This window comes from Harpia harpyja, chromosome 21 (genome assembly GCF_026419915.1).
Source record: "Harpia harpyja isolate bHarHar1 chromosome 21, bHarHar1 primary haplotype, whole genome shotgun sequence".
NCBI lineage: Eukaryota > Metazoa > Chordata > Aves > Accipitriformes > Accipitridae > Harpia > Harpia harpyja.
Window position 1 is genome coordinate 3,118,172 of NC_068960.1, and position 19,607 is coordinate 3,137,778.

Below are 19,607 nucleotides of genomic sequence, written 5' to 3' on the forward strand. Positions count from 1 at the left end.
GCCCCAGGATTTTTGAGTTTGGGAAAGCTAGGAGAGCAGGAATCCCTGAGGAAGGTCCCTTGGAGCAAGGCTTTGCAAAGATGTGTATTTTTTTGCCCAGCTTGTCAGTGCTTTTACCTAACGGAAACCACTTTCCTTCCCTGAGTTTCTTGAGCCACCAATGTCATTTATCTCATCAAATATCATGTCCCCTACCCTTTCCTTCAGCTCCAGATGCCTTATAAAGAACAGCCCGAAAGGCGACAACAGCTCTGGCCTCAGGTCTGTTATCTTCTGATGGTTATCAAAGGAGGCAATACCACCACCAAATAATGGGGCTCGTACCAGCACATCCTTCATGTTACCATATCTAGGATCTGAACTAGTCAGCTCTATGGGCAGCGGTGTGCTAGATCTTCCTGCAGAGAGGGGAGGTTTGGCCAGGAGAGAGCTCTCACATGCAAAGATCTAAATAAAGGAGTGTTGCTGTCCCATCTCATGAGACCTGCTAATGATTATGCTCAGAAAAGGTCAAAAGGAGAGGAAGAAATGGATGAGTCAGTATTTGAATGCAGCTGCTGTGCATGAGAGGAGTGGAGTAATTAGAGAGTCTTCCCCTTCACCTCTCTGCAGATCCTCACTCAAGAGGACTGGAACGTGGTCCTGTACAATGGGATGGCATCTACATCCTCATGGGCAGCACTCTACTTTGTGGCCCTGATGACCTTCGGCAATTATGTGCTCTTCAACCTTCTTGTTGCCATTCTGGTAGAAGGCTTCCAGGCAGAGGTAAGAGATCTGAGCAGAGGGAGGGAGAAAACTGAGAAGCACGTGTAGGCAAGAGTGTAGGGATGAATCTATGTCAGTGCAAACATCTAGTCATGCAAGCAGCCCTAAATTTAAATTTAAGGGGTGTAGATGAGCTGGGTTGGGCATGTGAAGCTCTTGTGAATCTATCTTTGCAAATAAGGCCCACTGGACTCAGCATGAGTCTTGGGAGACCAACACTTTGGTTGATCTGCTACGGGGTCTGTTGTGTGACCTAGAGGAAATTATTTAGGGTGAATTTAACTCACCAAATCTCCCATATGTCCTGTGTTTCTTTATGGTGGGCCTCGGGCCTTCAAAGTATCTAGCCAGTGCTAGTCATGGGGACCAGGTAGGATGTGAAGTGGCTGTCAATCCAGGCCTTTCCTTGTGACTCTGTCCCTTATGTGTTATTTGAGGCTAGTAGCACAGCTGTTCAAAAGCTGTGTTGCAAGGTTACAAACATCAAATTTTGAGATACTTAGGATGTTGTAGGACATACAAATGCTAAAGAGGTTTTTACCTACACCTGACAGTAATGTCTGTATCAGGTCAATGAGCAGGGAATTTATGATAAACTGCAGGCATCTCATCTCATCTCACATGGAAAGGATTAGAGAAATTATTTTATTTCTGTCAGAAGTGATATGCCATGTCCTGATCTGAACTAGGCAGCAACCTGAGCAGCTGTGCAGGCAATCCTGTGCCGCATGATCCAGAGCAGCAGGCCACACTGGTGTGAGTGGTGTAAGTGGTATAGTACTGGTGTGAGTGGGGGGCCCCTGCAGCCTCTTAAGTTTTCCTCCCCACTGGCAAGTCCACTCCAGATCTACTTTCAGCAGCCTGAGACACTGAAACCAGCCGTCCCCTGCCCTATCCTGCTCTTCTCCATCTTCCTTTCAGAACACAGCAAGTCCATTTAGGGGAGATTTTAAGTGAGGATGATCTGTTCTGGTTGTAAATATAACGATGTATGTGCAAATATATATTATCCAGAAAAAAACCTACTTTTTTTGAAGTCCTAGTGCAAATGGAAATGATTTTGAGACATACCAAAAATCATCCAGTCCCAGTTAAGGCTAAGAATAGTGGCATCGAAAGGGCTTACCTCATGTTTGGGGATTTTTTAATTATTACTTTTTTTGTTTCTGCAACCATCAAGAAGGGAAAGTTTGCTTAGTGCTGGATTGGCTTCAGATTCACACACACTCAGAAAGAAAATGAGAAAATGGCTTCAGTTTTCACCGCCTTAGCTCCCAAGGGAAAGAGAAAGAAATTATTTTTATAGGATTTTTTTTTCACTTTTCATTTTTTCCCCAGAAATGGTATCGTGCTCTCATTTGCCGTGTTTAGATCACACTTAGACGAAACTTCGCTGACCATGGAATATAATTGAAATATTCATGGACCAAAAATTCCCTTCTCTTAAGCCAGCACAGCCCATTTATGTCTTTCAAGGATGTATGCATAGATTCATTATCAAAACATCCCTCCTAGTTTCCTCGCAGCACTAGCAGAGGAAAATTAATTGAAACAACAGGAGCCAAGCCCCAGTTTGGAAAAAAACAACCCTGATCTACATTGCTCAGGGCTGTTTCACAGATGCTGAGGGTGGTGAGTGCCACCTGCACACACAGACAAGACACAAGTAGTCCAGCTCATTGCTTTCAAAATCAACAGCCCTGCACTGCATTGGTGGGCATTTTAATGTCTTGTACAATATGGCCCATGCCCTGATGATCCAGCACAGCTGACCAAGAAAAGCGAGAAGGTCCTTCTCCAAGAACAAGCCTATACTCCATGTCTTAGTAACTAGAGCTCGTGCTGACACTGTTTATTTCCAAATTCCTGTAGTTTTCTCAGTGTCACCAATCTCAGCACCTCCTGGCTTTGCTCTGGATACTGTAACACCTTTGCCATATTCCTGTTGTAGTGCAACCTGTTGCAGATTGAGTTGGACATTTTAGCCACTAACCTAGCAAGACCAGAGCAAAGCCATTACCAGTATTTCTACAGGCTCTGCAGTAGCTGCTGTCTTCCAGCCCAGAAGGGGTTTTCCTCTAGGAGAGTTGTAGCTGTATTCAGAGTGGTTGTGCTGGACCTCAATTCTGCTAGAAAACGACACAGGCAGACTGAAGTCTGTGCTAAAGTAATAGATTGTCCTGAACTGAATGCAGAAACAACCAATACAGTTGGCCATATGGTAACTCAGAGAGGGAACTATTCAGTGGCCAGACATATGTCAGATATCCTGAAATTCCACCAACCAGCAAATCTGGGTGGAAAAAGAGGACATGCCAGGGAAATCCAAACAGATGATAACCAGCATGTGTAACCCAAATGCCTGGAAACTGCTCCTGCTCAAGCAATCTTGCATTTAGGCACAGAGAGCCCTTGTACAGCAGTTTGCATCCTTTGTTGCTGATTGCTTTAAGGCAGAAGAAAGTTTTCTCCACTTGGCAACCTGGCAGCTTGCAGGTACCTTTGCACAGTACCGATCCTGTTCCTTACCTGCCCTTTTGGAGGTTGAATCACCTGCTAATGCGAAGCCTGTCATTGTTTAACCCCAGCCAGCAACTAAGCACCATGCAGCCACTCACTAACCCCCCTCACAGTGGGATGGGGGAGAGAATCAGAAGGGTAGAAGTGAGAAAACTTGTGGGTTGAGATAAAGGCAGTTTAATAGGTAAAGCAAAAGCCACATGCGCAAGCAAAGCAAAACAAGGAATGTGTTCCCCATGGGCGTTCAGCCATCTGCAGGAAAGCAGGGCTCCATCATGTGTAACGGTGACTTGGGAAGACAAACGCCATCACTCCGAACATCCCCCCTTCCTTCTTCTTCCCCCAGCTTTATATACTGAGCATGGTGTCCTATGGTCTGGAATATCCCTTGGGTCAGTTGGGGTCAGCTGTCCCGGCTGTGTCCCCTCCCAACTCCTTGTGCCCCCCCAGCCTGCCCACTGGTGGGGTGGGGTGAGAAGCAGAAAAGGCTTTGGCTCTGTGTAAGCACTGCTCAGCAGTATGTATTATCAACACTGTTTTCAGCACAAATACAAAACATAGCCCCATACTAGCTACTGTGAAGAAAATTAACTCTATCCTAGCCAAAACTAGCACAAGCCAGAAATGGGCAGCCTCATGCGATACTCTCTTGAGTGCATGATTACAAACCTAGCTGAATGGCTGTCGTTTTCTTGCTCAGGCTTAATGGCTCCTTTCTGAGCTGTTACAGACCATGATTTAAATGTGTGTAAGGAGTAGTTTTCAAAGCTTGTATTATTCACTCAGTGCTGCCTCAGAAAAGGCCAGCAACCACAGGCATGACATTTGCAGGGCACGTTTTGCTCTCCACTTCCATTTATTATAAATCCTGACATTAAGCCTATGGGCTTGTCAGTTGTCTCATAGCAAGGTATTAGCTGTGTTACAGAAAACCCTTCTCAGGGCTGTATTTCAGCTACCAGGGCTCAATTCAAGTCTTGCACTTACAAATGCATAACTTAGCTCTGGTTGTAAACCGAAGATGTTTACAGTCTCCTTGGACAACTCCCAGGAAAAAGTATCAGTGGAGCTGGGTTTTCTTTTGTCACCTCTGGTTCTGTTGGTACGTTGGAAATATGGCAGAAATTCTTGTTGTGACCTCTTTGACTTTGCCCTCTTATAGGGTGATGCTCTTAGCAGTTATAGAACACACTGAGGTGCACTTCTCCCTTTGCTCGGGTGTTTCTTTTACTTAGATGGAGAGTGACTCCTGGGAGACTTGTGCAGCTAAGAGGGTACGCATTAGAGCTGCTCTAAGCTCTGAACCATCAGCAGCGTTTCAGCAAGAACACTGAAAATTGTAATGTGAATCACAGTACAGTCTCAGCTTGATCTCAGGTTCTGATCTGCCTGTGGAGCAAGTTTGGCAGGAGTATCCCTAGAAGAGAATAGGTTTAAATGGCCACAAAACCATTTTTAGTACATTTGTGCTTAGGACAACAAGAAGCCAGACTTCAAACAGGACCATAATTGCATATTTGTGCTTACATTGTTCCCATGTCATTTTGAAATCTACCCTAGAGCTGCTCTGGAAAAGCAGACAAACCTTCCAAAATTATGCAGATCTTTCATCTACTCTGCACTAGTGCTTCTGCTTCAAAACAGAGAAGATGAATAAGGCAGCTTAAGCCTTTCAGTCATCCTGTCTGTTTGGCTGCACCAGTTAGCAATACATCACTGATGAAATTAAGTTCACTGCCACTTCAGCATCATGTCTCTAGAAACCATGGTGATTTGTTCAGGCATCAGTTAAGGAACTGTACTCCTTTTTCTGGGATCAGCTGCTTTAATCCAACCATTTGCTATCAATTTGCACAGCTTTTCTGCAGTCTTGATGGATCCAGCCAGAGTCATGCTGACAGCCTGCTGGAATCTCTCCTTTCTGCAGACCTCCCCCAGCAGAGCAGAACCTGACAATAGCTCTTCTGTCCCAACCTTGTACATTATTTAGGCTGATCGGTTTGTGTAGCAGAGGCAGATATGTATGAAAGGGAAAAATAACTGGACTTCCAAGAGGAAAGCCAGTCTAAGGGTGGTTGGCTGTTCTCTGTCCTGAGATGATGCTGTGCTGCCAGGCAAGCTGGCCTCTTTCCCTTCTGTCTCAGCTCCAATGTTGCCAAGAGATTTCCCAATACAATCTCAATTACCAGCCAGCGTGAAGAAAGCAAATCAGGGCTGGGTTTTCAGGTCTAAGTCAAATTTATAGTGCTGTCAAATAAAGAAGAAAAATCCTTTGACATCCTTTGACATTAAAACCTAAGTGCTTTCAGCTGGGATCATGGAGAGTGCAAATATGGAACCCCACAATGCCAATTTTTCTTAGTCACTCTGATTACAGCTGCACTTTCGTGTTCTCCCCTGGGATACGCTTTTCAGTGAGGCTGGGTGCAGTGTAGGAAACACGACAACACTGCAGGAACGGTAGTCACAATCACAACATCATCCTTTCTGTGCAAGTATGAAAATGAATCAAAACAAGGAAGAGGGACTTACCTGGGGTCATTCCCCAGGGCAGTGTCAGAGGGAATTTGGCATTCTGCCCTCAGTTCTTGGGGCCACACTTAAACTAACCATGGGGAGCTGAGGTATCTCTGAGCTGCTAAGTAACCCAAACGGCCTTTGTGCTAAAGTTTAAATGAATCAAGTCTGTTAATTATCCTTCTCCTCCCTGCAGGGTGATGCCAATAGGTCAGACACAGATGAGGACAAGACATCTGCCAACTTCGATGATGATTTTGAGAAGCTAAAAGACTTCCAAGCAACAGGTAGGATTTTGTCTCTACATTTCCCTGAGAGTCTGAGAGTTACAACTCTGCTTCCACAGTCATCTTTTCATAGAAGCTTAAGGCAGAAAGTGGAAGAATCCATTTTATTTTGCAATTAATCTGATAGCTATGTTAACAGAGCAAAAAGTGCTCTATGCAAAAAGCGTTAGGAAAGCTAAATGAGCATTGATACTTCCTTTAAACAGATGTTTTTCTTATTTAAACTATACTAGAATATTTAGATGTGTCTCATTGTTTCTTCTGTATTATTACCACAGAATGGTTTGCTGACAGCAATATTCTCACACTACTTCTCAGCAGCTTTTCAAATCAATCATGTTCTCATCTGTTCTTTTTGGTTTCTCACACAAATGCATTTAGGTGAGGTTTGATTGATGGAAATGTTGCTGTTCATTTGTGTTACAGGAGGGCCTGGCAATTGATTTGAAGTAAGGCCCTATTGTACTAGTTTACTATAAACATGGAATAGTAGGTGACAGCCTTCGCTCTGCAGAGTTTGCAACCAGATAGGGGACAGGAAGGGATCACACATTTTAACAGAGTGAATAGCCTGATGGTAAACAAGAGCCAGTTTAGTTCCTCTGTACTTTGATTCTTGGCTTGGGCTCTTGTTAGGATTACTTCAAATTCTTCTAAACCAGGATTCGTTTCAGCTAAGGAAATTATATTGATTGTGGTGAGCAGATGGAATTCAACTGAGGAAAGAGCAGAAATAATCTGTTGGGGAAGCTGAGACAGAGCTGGATCACAGCAAGGTGATGGAGCTGCTCAGTCTGCAGGTGAAGCAACAAATTCCAAACACCAAGTGATCAAATGAATTGCAAATAGTTGACAAGGAACCTACAGCACCAACTATGCACCAGCTTTGCACCAACTATTTGCTGAGCAGCTTCAAATAATAAGAGAGTTCTAGGTGAAAGAAATATTGTCACCTCTTCTCAGGTAACACAGGAATAGAAAACAAGAATGAATTTGCCATCAGTCAAAGTCCATGAGTAATTGTGTGTCTCCATAAGCCTCATAGATGCCAACCGGTGACTAAACAGCATAAGGACATTAACAATTCTATTACAATGCCACTGGTCTATAGACAGATAGACTGGCAAGAGGAATGTGTATTGCAGATTGGCAAATTTTGAGCTGGATCTTCCACGCCTCAAAGTGAATGGCAGTGTTCCCATGGACTTCTGTGGTGCAGATCAGGTATTTGTGCACAAGCCAGCAACTAAACAGATGATACAATAGAAGCACGCTGCATTACAAAAGCAGTGGAGGAGAAATAGCAGAGGTAATGCACTCACTTGGATTTCTCACTGCAGACTTGGACTTCTCTCCTGCTGGTTGCAGATGCTCCCATTTTTCCCCCTCCTTAAGAATGATTCTGCAGTTATTAAACCAGAACCCACTAAGCCCAGTAAAACAGGAGCTAGTTCAACTTTAGTTTTGTGTTTGAAATTAGGCTTTTGGTTTTGAGTATTACGGCACTCCATAGGGCTGGAGGTGCTATGTCTGGTTTGTCTTCAGTGTGAATACGGTTTTTGCAGTCTGTACTTGCCATACAGCTAAAATAGGTGCTTTCTATAACTACCACAGAGATGTGCCATTAGATTTCTCTGTTACAGAGAATTTTACTCTTCTAGATGGCTGGATGTGTAAAAGCAACTTCCATTTCCTGTCCCCTGAACAGATGACTAAAGACAATGCCTAATGTTTACTTAGTGTCTTCCCATGAAGGAATGTAGAGCACATCAGAACTGCACGAAAATCTCTGTGTAAGACTGTATCACAAGGAGAAGAGATTAAATTCCTAGGGTGACTTTAGCCAGTCCTCAGTATCCTTTCCCTGGAAACTCTCTCCCAGTCCCCCAGAACTGTAACTCCACTCTCTAACCCCCAAGAAACAGTGAACAAAAGAAGCTTCCTTTGGAGGGCAACAAGTTCCAAGTCCAGGCAGGGCTGAAGACCTCTTAAAAGGTTGTGACATTTGCCTTATGCCTTTGAGCACGGTGGGGGTGATCTTATTGCCCACAACATTTCATCTCCATTTGGCAGAGTTCCTAGAAGACCCAAGGAGCAATGTCCATTCTGAAGAATGATTTCTGTAGCTGTAGCTGAGCATTCACCTTGTATTCTCTCTCCCCTTCTCTCCAGAGATGAAGATGTACTCACTTGCTGTCACCCCAAATGGACACCTGGAGGGCAGGGGAAGCATGCCACCTCCTATAATCATGCGCACTGCTGCCACACCAATGCCCACACCGAAGTGTTCCCCACACATGGATTCAGTGCACACTTTTGTGGACTCGAGGAGAGGGAGTAACGCCTCGCTAGACCCCTTGAGCTACGATCAGAAGTCCTTGGTAGGTTGCTATTGTGAACAACTCTCCCTCAAGTGCCTGCAAGCAGCATAGATGATATATGTGTGTGTGTGTGCATGCGCGCACGTGTGCGTGTGTGCGTGCACGCGTTGCCAGAAAAAAAAAGACGGGTGATACTGGTGAGAAGTATGTGGAAAGTCAGGAGGAGAACAGAGTCAAGAGGGAGAAACATAACAGTCAAGGACAGAGAGTATATGAAGAGGGGAGACAGGAATGTACTGGGATTCAGTGTTTTCCTGCCTAATATCTGATTGGAAGTCCATGCCAAGCCACCCCACTGGAGAGACGCAACCTGAGACAAGTCGTAAGTTCATGCAGTTATTCCAGCAAACCCCTCTGAGGAGGAGCAGGCACCTTTTGCCAACCACACTGGCCATTTTGTGGTGTCTTGGAGAAGTTGTCAAGTGCTCCTGTGAGGATGAGGCCTATTTCCCCCCACAGTGTTTTAGGGTTGCATCTTGAATCCACCTTGTGTCAAGGGAAATGAAGCATTTGTCCTTACCAGCACAGCAGCTGAGCTCCAGTTACAGTACAGCAGCCCCATTGGAGGGGAAACAAAGGAAATGAGGTAGGAGCTGACCGATTGCCACCAGGCACAGCTCATGGAGCAGAGATCTGGCTGGAGCTGACTGCTTTGGCAACTGATTGCATTTTGCCTGCAACAGGGGAGCGGGAGGGCAGCTCTGTGAAAACAGAGGGTGCAGAGTTAATAGACAAAGTGGATTTCTGCTGCTGCTTATCTATCCCATTCCTCTGCTCTGTAACTGCAATATCATGTTCAAATCAAGGCAGCGGACCGTGAAGGCACTTCACATAGAGACAGAGCCACTATCCCCTTTGGTAAGCTGCTTAGTCAAGGTAATGCTTTTGAAAAGAAGATAGAGATGACTGTTGTTTGCCTTGGGGTTTCATGGGATTGTGAGTTGCTGGAGAGGGTTGTTCATGGTTTGAATCCTTTCTCTGAGAGCACATCAGTGCCATCAGCCAAAGGAAGATAAAGCAGTCAGAGAAGAGCTGGCCAACGCTGAGAAGGAGGAAGGCAGTTTGCCTCATTTTGTGCTGGGAGGAAGCCATGGAGGGAAAAGGAGATTTCCTTCTAGCCTTTCTGCTCTGACCTTAAGTGCTCTCATCTTGGCAACTACCTGCCAGCCAAAGTGCACTCACACACCAATCAGTGCCAGAAATTTGCTGTAAGAGAAACACTCATTCCATCTCCTTATGCAGCAAACTGAAGAGAAAGTAATGCAAATGGGGGCACAATTTCCAACAGGCACTTGAGTGACTCAGGTGCCAGAGTCCCTCTGGAAGCCAGGGAAGTTGTGTGCTGAAGCCAGTTGAACATGAGGAAAGAAAATGCCACTTCAGCAATAGTGTCCTTGGGTTCAGTTTATATGCACAGTTAATGCAGCCAGGACAGTAGGAAGTCATGCAGCACAGAGGATTGGTAGCTGTGCTACGGGTATAGTTCAAAGAGTACCTTCAGTGTGGGATTAGCTGGATGCTTGGCTCCCATCTCAAGGCATTGGCGTGATGAAATCAGAGCAGTGAGGAAAGCTGGAAGGGGAAGACATGACTTGCAATACGAAGGGTCTTCCAGTCTGGGCAAAATGCTATATCCTTTGGCTTCCTCCTGCAAACAAGCCCTCAAATGTCTTTTTCCTCTCTCAGTCCAGCCTCCGCAGTTCCCCTTGCGCCAACTGGGGCACCAGCAGCAACTGGGGAAGCCGACGCTCAAGCTGGAACAGCCTGGGCAGAGCCCCGAGCCTCAAGAAGAAGAACCAGTCAGGAGAAAGAGAGTCCTTGCTCTCTGGGGAGGGAAAAGGCAGCACAGACGATGACTCCGATGACGCCAAGTCCAGCACAGTCAGCAGGCCCTCATTGCACCGCCGGGCAGAGTCCCTGGACTACCGCAGCTCCCTGGACCTGCCTGAGCTGCTTCAGTTGCCCACCATGCGCCACTCACTCAGTGTCAGCCCCGTGGCCGTTCTGCCTGCCGAGTACCAAGACTGCAACGGCAAGATGGTTCACGTCCCCAGCGAGTTCTTCCTGCGTGTCGACGGACACAAGGAGGATGCTATGGACTATGAGGATGACATGGAGGATGTGAGTTGAGGGGGAAATTGGGTGCTCAGGCGTTAAGTGGCTTTTCCACTTCAAGAAGGCTGATTAAAAATCAGGCTTTGAAATGTGTTACTGCCTAATGGCTGGTGTAGACAAAATGAATCCAGATCCGAGGGATGGGCATCCGTTTCCCAAAAGGCTTTTTTTTATTAATGGGTTGGGCTGTTACCTTGCAGTGGTCTCCAACGAGGTAAAACTGCAAGGGGTTGTGCATGCATTTGCCTAGTTTTTGAACTGGTTGAGATTGTCCCCCTGGCCCAGGTTGCCTCCAAAAATGAGCTGTAGACACAAGAAATAGCTAATGTCTGTGCTCACAAGAGCTGTTTGGCATCTCGAAGGCTTGAAAGCCTAGAGTGTTCTCTATTTAAGTTTTTGGTTGTTTGAGGCCTTTTTGTTTTTGACACAACTTTGAATCTCAAAATGATACCTGCCTAGAAAGTCTTGCTTTGTTATGTTCATATCTTACTGTACAGCAGCCCATTTCTTCCACCCCTTTCCTCCGTGTTTTGTTGGACAAATGTGACAATGCCTGCCACATCTCTGTCCCAAAAGCAATGACTCCCTATGAAATGTCATGTGCTGCCCTCTTTCACAAAAGGACTGTGAAAGTTGAAGAGGCAGGAAAATAAAAGAGGAAGAAAAGGTGTTTCTTCTCTTCTATCCAGAGTTACTGCTACCGAATTCGTAAAGTCCTGGAGCCCTACAAACCACAGTGGTGCAAGAGTCATGAAGACTGGTCCCTCTACTTGTTTTCCCCACAGAATCGGTAAGAAATCCCAGTAAAATGCCAGCCCAGTGGTAATGAAATACTACAATTCCAGTTAGCCTTCCCTTGAGAAAAATCCCTCTCTGATGTAGAAGCACTGAGAGTTTAAGAAATCCAATTCCTGATTTTTAGGTAACTTTTTCTGTTACATGTGGGCAGAATTGTTGCATGGTTCACCCTGTGCCTGTCTAGGAAGAAGGGTGGTTTAACCAGCATTAATAATAGCTGTTATTACATCTTGTTTACTGCATTGATAATAATGGCTGAAGCTTGTGGAGAGTCTAGCTCACCACCTGGGCTGATGCTGGTGGCACAGCTGCTGAAGACTTTCAAGGACATGCCATTCAGGTGGGAGTCTCTCGCTGACCCAAACATCTAATGTATATTTTTTTCCCCACCATTTCTTCAGGTTCCGAGTGATGTGCCAGAAGGTCATTGCCCACAAAATGTTCGATCACGTGGTGCTGGTCTTCATATTTCTCAACTGCATCACTATAGCACTGGAGCGACCAGACATAGACCCACACAGCACGGTGAGTACCTGAGTCATTTTCTTCCTTGATCCAGCATCCAGATCTTAGTCTTGTCAGGGCAAGACCCTGCAAGATGAAAGATGTTTGTTTTCTAACACCTTTAAATAACTTGCCTCTTTGCTGTTCTATGTTTTACAGGAAAGGATATTCCTAAGTGTTTCTAATTACATCTTCACTGCAATCTTTGTGGTTGAAATGATGGTTAAGGTAATTATATCTTCATCCCATGGCCCTTAGTGAGGCCTGGCAAAGACCAGAACATGACATAGTTATGATCTGGGTGAAGATTTAAATGTCTCTCTTCTCCTGGCTGTAGGTGGTAGCTCTTGGCTTTTTCTCTGGGGAGAACACCTATCTGCAGAGCAGCTGGAATGTCCTGGATGGAGTCCTGGTCTTTGTATCTATCATTGATATTATTGTCTCCATGGCATCGGCAGGCGGAGCTAAGATCCTGGGTGTCCTTCGCGTTTTGAGACTTCTGCGGACCTTGAGACCCCTCCGGTATGTTCACCGATAGGGTGGCTGAGTTTTCTTAGTGTTGGTAGATCAAGGAGTTTGAAAAAATGCACATGAGCCGTCAAGGTCTTACTTAATAACACAAAAAGCTGAAACACAGTATGGGTAGAATCATCTTTGGGGAGCTCTTATGTAGTGAAACTGTTTGAAAACAGTGAAATTAGTTATATTATAACTCATCTTCTCCAGCACGGAAAAGAGCTGATGGAGTTTGGAGTGAGAGGTGTTATTGTACTCAGGCAGTTAGTGCAGTGAATGCCTCCTCCATGCTGCATTTTCATCACCGTTTTACAAATCTGTCTGGCTCCTTGTTAAACTGCACAACCTCACAGTCATTCCCAAGCAAAGAGGTTGCCTTGGTTGGGAGAAAATTTGCAATTGAACAGGTGCTGACAATAATTTGATAAGCTCCAGCATCTATACCTGCTCTCCTGTGCCTGCATATCTAACATTACTGCAAAACAATTTAGTTCTCAGCTAGGAAGAGGAAGGGGAGGCACTTTCAGTATTTGAGAAAAGGAATAAAGAGAATTTGTATTTTGTTTACAATTATGCAATAACAAAGAGTGTTAATGCTTGGGGGATTTTTATCAGCTCACAGCTCCTGTGTTCTGCTTCCATCCTGCTTGGCAAGAAACACAAGCCTTTTTTCATGAAATTTCAGGGGAAATAAGATAGGCACCTCCTGAGACCTGTAGGCTTTCTAATGAAAAGCTGCTTGCTTATGACAGTAATCAGAAGAGGCAATCTTGTTTAGGCCCATGACCACAAGAACAACAGCTATTTGTCTGCTGCTCTGTATTTCCTTAGTGACACGTAACTTTGTGAGTGTTTCTGTCTCCTCTCTTGCTCCCATGCTCTGTTCTGCTGGTGGCATCGGGGTCCCCTTGCAGTGCTGGCTCACCAGGAGCCACTCTGGGTCACCCTGGACAAGCCTTGGCCTGGCAGTGCCTCGAGGCACTTGTCTAACACATATAAGTAGGAACAGAAATCAAGGCATAGGCAATTCATAAGTAAGTAAACGTAAGGGGAAAAAAAGGAATTGGTCATGGAGAATAACTAGGCCAGATCCTATTAATAGAGAGGAATTCATCACCTCTCACAACAGCTTCACTTATCACAGCCTCTTCCAGGATTACTCCAGGGACCATTCCTAACACTTTGTAGGTGCAGTTCAGACTGCTACATTATTTGCTGCCAAATAAGACCCTATTGAAACGCTTTGTCCGTGCAGCATACAACTCTCCTCTTTTCTCTGTTTGGCAGGCATGAAAGCATCATTAGCTGTGCAAGCTCAAGCTACCTGCAAGGACTCATACCCTCTCCCCTCTACAGGCCCCTCCAAAAAAACCCTTTGATGTTCTTCAGTCAAAACACCCGCCTTCCCAGAAAAGCTTGCTTGGGCTAGTTACACTTATGTGTGCAAACACATTTTTCAGACGCCCATGGGAGAGCCATTCTCCAGGCACTCATACAGGAAAGGAAAACACTTGTTCTCCATAATACCCAAAAGCTACTTCAGGCCGTGCTCGGAGCATGCCTGGCCTCTCATGGCCTCACAGCAAGCAAGCAAGCTGCTCTTTAATGGGATGACCCTTTGGCTGTGGAGCTGTTGATCACAAGTTCCTGTTAGCTAAGAGTCAGTTCAGGAACTAATTAGGAAACAAACTGAAATTACTTTGTTTGAAAAGTTGTCATGGGGCCCAGCCCAGTAGGGGAGGTGAGCACTTATGCCTGTAGAAAGAGGACAAGACATGCTCTCTAGTACCACTGTGAAGCTGTTTAGACATGTTGTGTTAGGAAGCAAGCTTCTGCCTGGTGTGTGCCCCTCTGCTTGGATCAGAGAGACCTCAGAGGGGATCAGCTCTCTAGACTGAGGTACAAATAACCCTGTAGTGGGAACCTCTGTGATATTCTGCCCATAGAGAGTATTCCCTCGTCATTGTTATTAGTAAGCAATTGCCCAACACCCTGCTGTCAGCGTGTCTTACACTTTTTTAATTTCATCTAATGTGACTGTGAATGTTCTGCTTGTCCAAATAAGTCACTAATTGTCTCTGTATGCTGCCTGCAGGTAGAGGAGGGTTGTGTTAGCTTTACTGCAGCCAAAGCAGAGGAGGAAAAGCAACCATATAATAACAGGGCATGCATAAAAATTAAAAGCTTTATTGTTTTGCCATTTTTTCCAGAGTCATCAGCAGAGCCCCAGGTCTGAAGCTGGTGGTAGAAACCTTGATCTCCTCCTTGAGGCCTATTGGGAATATTGTTCTCATCTGCTGTGCTTTCTTCATTATCTTTGGGATTTTAGGGGTCCAGGTAGAGTATTTTCCTCACCACAGCCATCTGTAAGGGACTGCTGCAAAAGAGATGTTTTTCTCACCACCTGGGGTTAAGGTGGAAGTAACGAGCTTAAAACTCTCCAAAGGAAGATTTCAGTTAGGTGTTAGGAAAGCAGAGCCAGGCCCTAGAAGAAATGCTCTGGGGTGGGGTTAGCATCTGCTCATTGGAAGGCTCTCAGGATTAGAAGAGCAGACCTCCCTGATGAATAACGCAGCACCAGCTAAGCCTGCCTGAGGGTAGGGGAAGGAGAAGACAAATTCCCAAGATCCCTCCTGGCTCTGTGTGCTAGGATATATATAATAACTCTTCCTCAGAGAGGAGATTGTCATCCTCCCAACAAGACAGGGCCGGCCTGCAGGATCACCTTCCTTCTGTGTCTGGAGCAATATGCAGCAATATCTCAGGGCCTGAAGTTTCACCAGAGGTCTTTTCCTGCCCTGTGTCTTAAGACAGATATGTGAGCTGGAAGGAAAGGAAAGGAATTTGAACTTAGCAAACAACTCTACTAGGGGAAAGACAGATAAATCAGGGGACAGACCTTTCAAAGCTGCTTCTTTTTTGTTTTTTTCTTTTTTTGTTGCTTCTCAAATACAGCTTTTTAAAGGCAAGTTCTACTACTGTGATGGTCCTGATGTAAAAAACATCACTACGAAGACTGACTGCACTAATGCACGCTACAAATGGGTTCGGCGGAAGTACAATTTTGACAATTTGGGACAGGTAAAGTCCTTATTGCAGGGATTTTCCATACCAGTTTTTAAAGGATGAGCACTTAAAATGTATTCCTTGAGGAGGGTGTGGAACATCCGTCATAGGAAGTTTCCAAGAATGACATAGGCATTCATCTATCAGAAGCAAACCTAACTGGGTAAAAATGGATCAGGGTCACCTCTTGATCTCTTGCAGCCAGACTTCCTAGGGTTATACAATTCCTTGTTTATAGGAGGGTGTTGTCTTAAAGCCACTGCTTTTGCATGCAGTCCCTCATGTATGGACAACAACTGTCACTTTTAGTCTCTTGAATTCTAGCTGTTACGTTTGCAAATGAAAAAAATAAGATGCTTTATACTGGCTGAAAAGCAAGACAGCCCATAGTAGGAGCTGGGATATATTTTTGCTTTTTAAAACCCCATGACATTGGGCCAGCCTGCAATATTGATTTTTAATCATGCTTTGGTGACCAGAAAGCCTGATGTGTCTGAGCAAAATTCAACCTATATGTGAGGGAAAAAGAGCGTTAATGACCATAGTTTGCTCACTTTTAAGCCAGATATGGAAATAGGTAAAAGCAAGCCACAATATGTTGCATTTCTCCCCTAACTCCAAGCCAGATGATGTGTTATGAGCTGTGGATTGGTTTTACTGAACATTGTCTGTTGTTAGTTTCTTCCCCTGGGACTAAAATGCAAGACTAATCTTGTTTGTTTGTTTGTTTGTTTGTTTGTTTGTTTTCTTATAGGCCCTCATGTCCTTGTTTGTCCTCTCCTCCAAAGATGGCTGGGTGAACATCATGTATGATGGTTTGGATGCCGTGGGTATTGACCAACAGGTAAATGTACTGCAGAGTCCAGATGTGTTGCGCTCAGAAGTCTCATGCCTGGATGACTCTGGTGATTTTGAAGTCCCAGGAAGGAGCAGAGCTATAGGACCTTCTTGAGGTCCTGACTGCTCATTGGGCTGCCAAGGTTTTACATTCTCCACTGAGTAGCTTTCACAGTGGATGTGCCCCATGTAGTAGACAAACAAGTACTGATGGGGTTTTTAATTAGAATGATGGTACTTGAGAAGGGCCACACGTGCCATTGCACTGTGGCTTCATGGAAGGCATGATGAATATGAGTAAACTCTCACAAGATGGGAAACAACCAGGAATATTATGAAAAGGACATTGTTAAGTTTGTGTGTTACGTGGCATTTGCAAAGGAAAGTCAAGAGTCTTAGATGAGTAGTACCCCATCGCAGCTACAGTAACACTTTATACTTAAATTTTCTCCTGCTTCTGAAGATCCCATAATGACTGAGAAATGTTAACCATGAGCACACATCTCAAAAAAATAAGCTGGAGCCTATCATTAACTAAAATGATCACGCAGGTGGAATGATGCACATCCACTGAGATTTATTTTAAGCTGTATGAAATAAATGCCAAAATAATTAAATCCTGTAAGACAAATTGTGGAGGCCAGTGTGGGTTTCACAACAAAAGTAAAATTCTAGTCGGTGAGAAAGTGAATGAGAGGAAACTGTTTTGGGAAAAATCTCCTAACTCCTCTCAGCCCTCTCCTCCTCCCCACAAAAGTGTACTGTGCTGTCTTGTTGCTACAGAGTGCCCAATATCCTGACTTACACACATCCTGTCTATGCCGCTTCTCTTCTCTTCTGTCTTGTTTTTTAATTCCCCACCTCACCAGCCCATCCAGAACCATAACCCTTGGATGCTTCTCTACTTCATCTCCTTCCTGCTCATCGTCAGCTTCTTCGTGCTCAACATGTTTGTGGGGGTGGTGGTGGAGAACTTTCACAAGTGCCGACAGCACCAGGAGGCGGAGGAGGCCCGGCGTCGGGAGGAGAAGCGGCTGAGACGCTTGGAGAAAAAGCGCAGGAGTAAGGAGATATACCTGTCTGGTCGGTAGACTGCGTTACAAACCAAAATCTTTCTGAGCCCTGCCTGCTCCCAAAGCAAGACTTTTGTTTTCCTTTGGTTTTGTTTCCATGGGATTCGAGAGGCTGTTTTGCTTCGTTACCTTTTGGCGGTACCTTAAGTCTTGGGTTGCCAATACCCTGGAATTGTCCTCTACAAGCCTGACATAAAGCATTACCTGTTTACTTGGCTGGGGAGAAAATCCTCCTCCAAGCAGAGTCCTCTATCATGCTCTGCAAGGCAAAGGTGTCCCAAGCACCGAGCGGGAGCTCGTGGTGCAACTGAGGGATGCAGTGAGTAAACAGCTGCAATGCTTACTGTGTGCGTGAAGGCCAGTCCTGAGGGTAGCCCTGTGGCTTAATGTGCCGCTTGCATCTGATGATGGTGGTGGTTTGATTTATTAATTCTTTTCTTAGACAAAATAATTGCGATGCTTTTTAGAGTCCTAGCGCATGGTCCCGCATGCCACAACCATGCTGCATGAGGGCATGAACAAACCAACAGCCCTGGGGAGAAGAATGGAGCTCCAAGATGGGGCTGTCCAGAAAATTCTTCTCTGGAAGATGTCCATTACAAGAGATGCTTGCCCCATCACAGGCTGGGGGAGCCCTTCACTGCTGAGCAATGTGCTGGGACTCAGTTTGTCCTTGCAAACAGTCAACATGGAAATACTGGCCTGACGCAGGGCCATTAGGGTGCAACAGAAGGCCTTTAGCTGAAATCTGCTTCTTAGTGGATCTAGTAGGGACCATCAGACCAGACCAGAAAAACACCTGAGTTTGTGCTCCCTTCCTGACCCAAACATTCCCAGGGGTTCTCATGTATTAATTCTCACCTGCACTGTGGCTTGGCAGGCTCCACCAGGGACAAGCTGCCTATAGCATCTGGTGGGTATTCCCAGGAAAACTGCCAGGAAACCAGCCGCACTGACTTCCCAGACAGTTTTAGTGAACAGGGACAGCCTGCATCAGATGCTGGCAAGCATTCTTTAGAAGTAAATGAGGGAACATGGCTTGGCCACTGTGATCAAAGATCAGCTTAGTCAGGGATAAGACTTGAGTGCTTCTGGCCCACTTGCCGCAGGAGCCCTGTGGCTCTTTGCCTAGCGCTGTGCTGCCTTGTGTAATCTCCTGTAAAGACCTAATATCTCATTGTGACAAATGGCTAGTTGTCTCCCAAACATCAAGCCATAGGTATCCATTTTCAGCTGGGAAAACTGCAGTTAGATCGAATAGTCTTTTGCCTGGCTCTAAGGACATAGCAGTCAGAGGCTTTGCTAGTAGAAACCCCAGCCAATTGCCTCCATCCATCCGTGCTGGAGTCAGAAGGCAGGCAGCTGTATCCCTTGCAGCTCCTCTCCTGCTCTTGTGGTCCTCTTTATTAGAGCCATGGGAGACCTCAGCACTAAATGTCTGCACCATGGTCTCCACAGGGCCTTAATGACAGACTGACCTGACACCACAGTGAAGGCCAAGCCCATTTCATTTTAGCTAGTTGTGAGTTAAGTAGCTGGGTTAAAATGAAATCTAGATCAAACTAGCCAGCTGCAAACAGTCGTTGAATCTCTTCAGAGATGTAGAAGAGTTCAAATGCAGTTTCATTTCCCTTTTTCCGTTTAAGTTCTTAAGTTTGAGGTTCCAGCTAGGATTAGAAGTGGAAATCCTGAAGGCAGCATTTCCAGCACAAGAGAAATCAGTTTCGGGCTCTCAGGAGTCCTCCTGCTTATTCAGTATTTCTACCCCAATGTGCTGACCCAAGACGACATTCAGATAAATGCAAAGTTTATATGAAAAAAAAAAAAAAAAAAAGTTTATTTACAAAGAACATTAAGCATCCTTAGAGAAAATAGGCTGGGGCACAGGTAAGGAGGGATAGCTTAACCACAGCCAGTTGCTGTTCCTGATTAGTAAGTAAATCTTATTACAAGCCTGTCTGTGGCTCCCTGCTTAGACACCAAAAAGAGCCAGTTCCTGTTAATGTGATGGACGCTGTTACATTGACCCTCTTTATCCTGCTATCTTGAAGGATAGAGTCAAGGAGATATTTCAGACCGCAGACCCAGGCATTGCACAGATGTGGGTTGTAACATTTCACTGAGAGCGTGCAGGGAGGAGGACAGCTTTCTGGAAGGTGATCAAGTCCAGTATAGCAACTGAGAGGCTAAATGTTTGGCCATGTGCTGGTCTTCCAGGAGGTTAC

The 19,607-nt window shown here is 45.2% G+C and overlaps 1 protein-coding gene across 5 annotated transcripts in view; it reads left to right on the forward strand.

Annotated features, from left to right (window-relative positions):
* LOC128134739 (voltage-dependent T-type calcium channel subunit alpha-1H-like) overlaps window positions 1-19,607 on the forward strand; it is a 129,112-nt gene that overhangs the window by 74,926 nt on the left and 34,579 nt on the right. For 4 of the 5 annotated variants that reach the window (XM_052772815.1, XM_052772817.1, XM_052772818.1 and 1 more), the window contains 12 exons: window positions 613-768; window positions 6,002-6,092; window positions 8,265-8,473; window positions 10,160-10,594; window positions 11,278-11,378; window positions 11,788-11,911; window positions 12,050-12,118; window positions 12,228-12,412; window positions 14,617-14,743; window positions 15,362-15,487; window positions 16,227-16,316; window positions 17,179-17,392. In XM_052772815.1, coding sequence (XP_052628775.1) covers window positions 613-768; window positions 6,002-6,092; window positions 8,265-8,473; window positions 10,160-10,594; window positions 11,278-11,378; window positions 11,788-11,911; window positions 12,050-12,118; window positions 12,228-12,412; window positions 14,617-14,743; window positions 15,362-15,487; window positions 16,227-16,316; window positions 17,179-17,392 — 1,927 coding nt within the window. The remainder of the gene's footprint in view (window positions 1-612; window positions 769-6,001; window positions 6,093-8,264; window positions 8,474-10,159; window positions 10,595-11,277; window positions 11,379-11,787; window positions 11,912-12,049; window positions 12,119-12,227; window positions 12,413-14,616; window positions 14,744-15,361; window positions 15,488-16,226; window positions 16,317-17,178; window positions 17,393-19,607) is intronic. The other variant, XM_052772816.1, reaches the window with a different exon arrangement.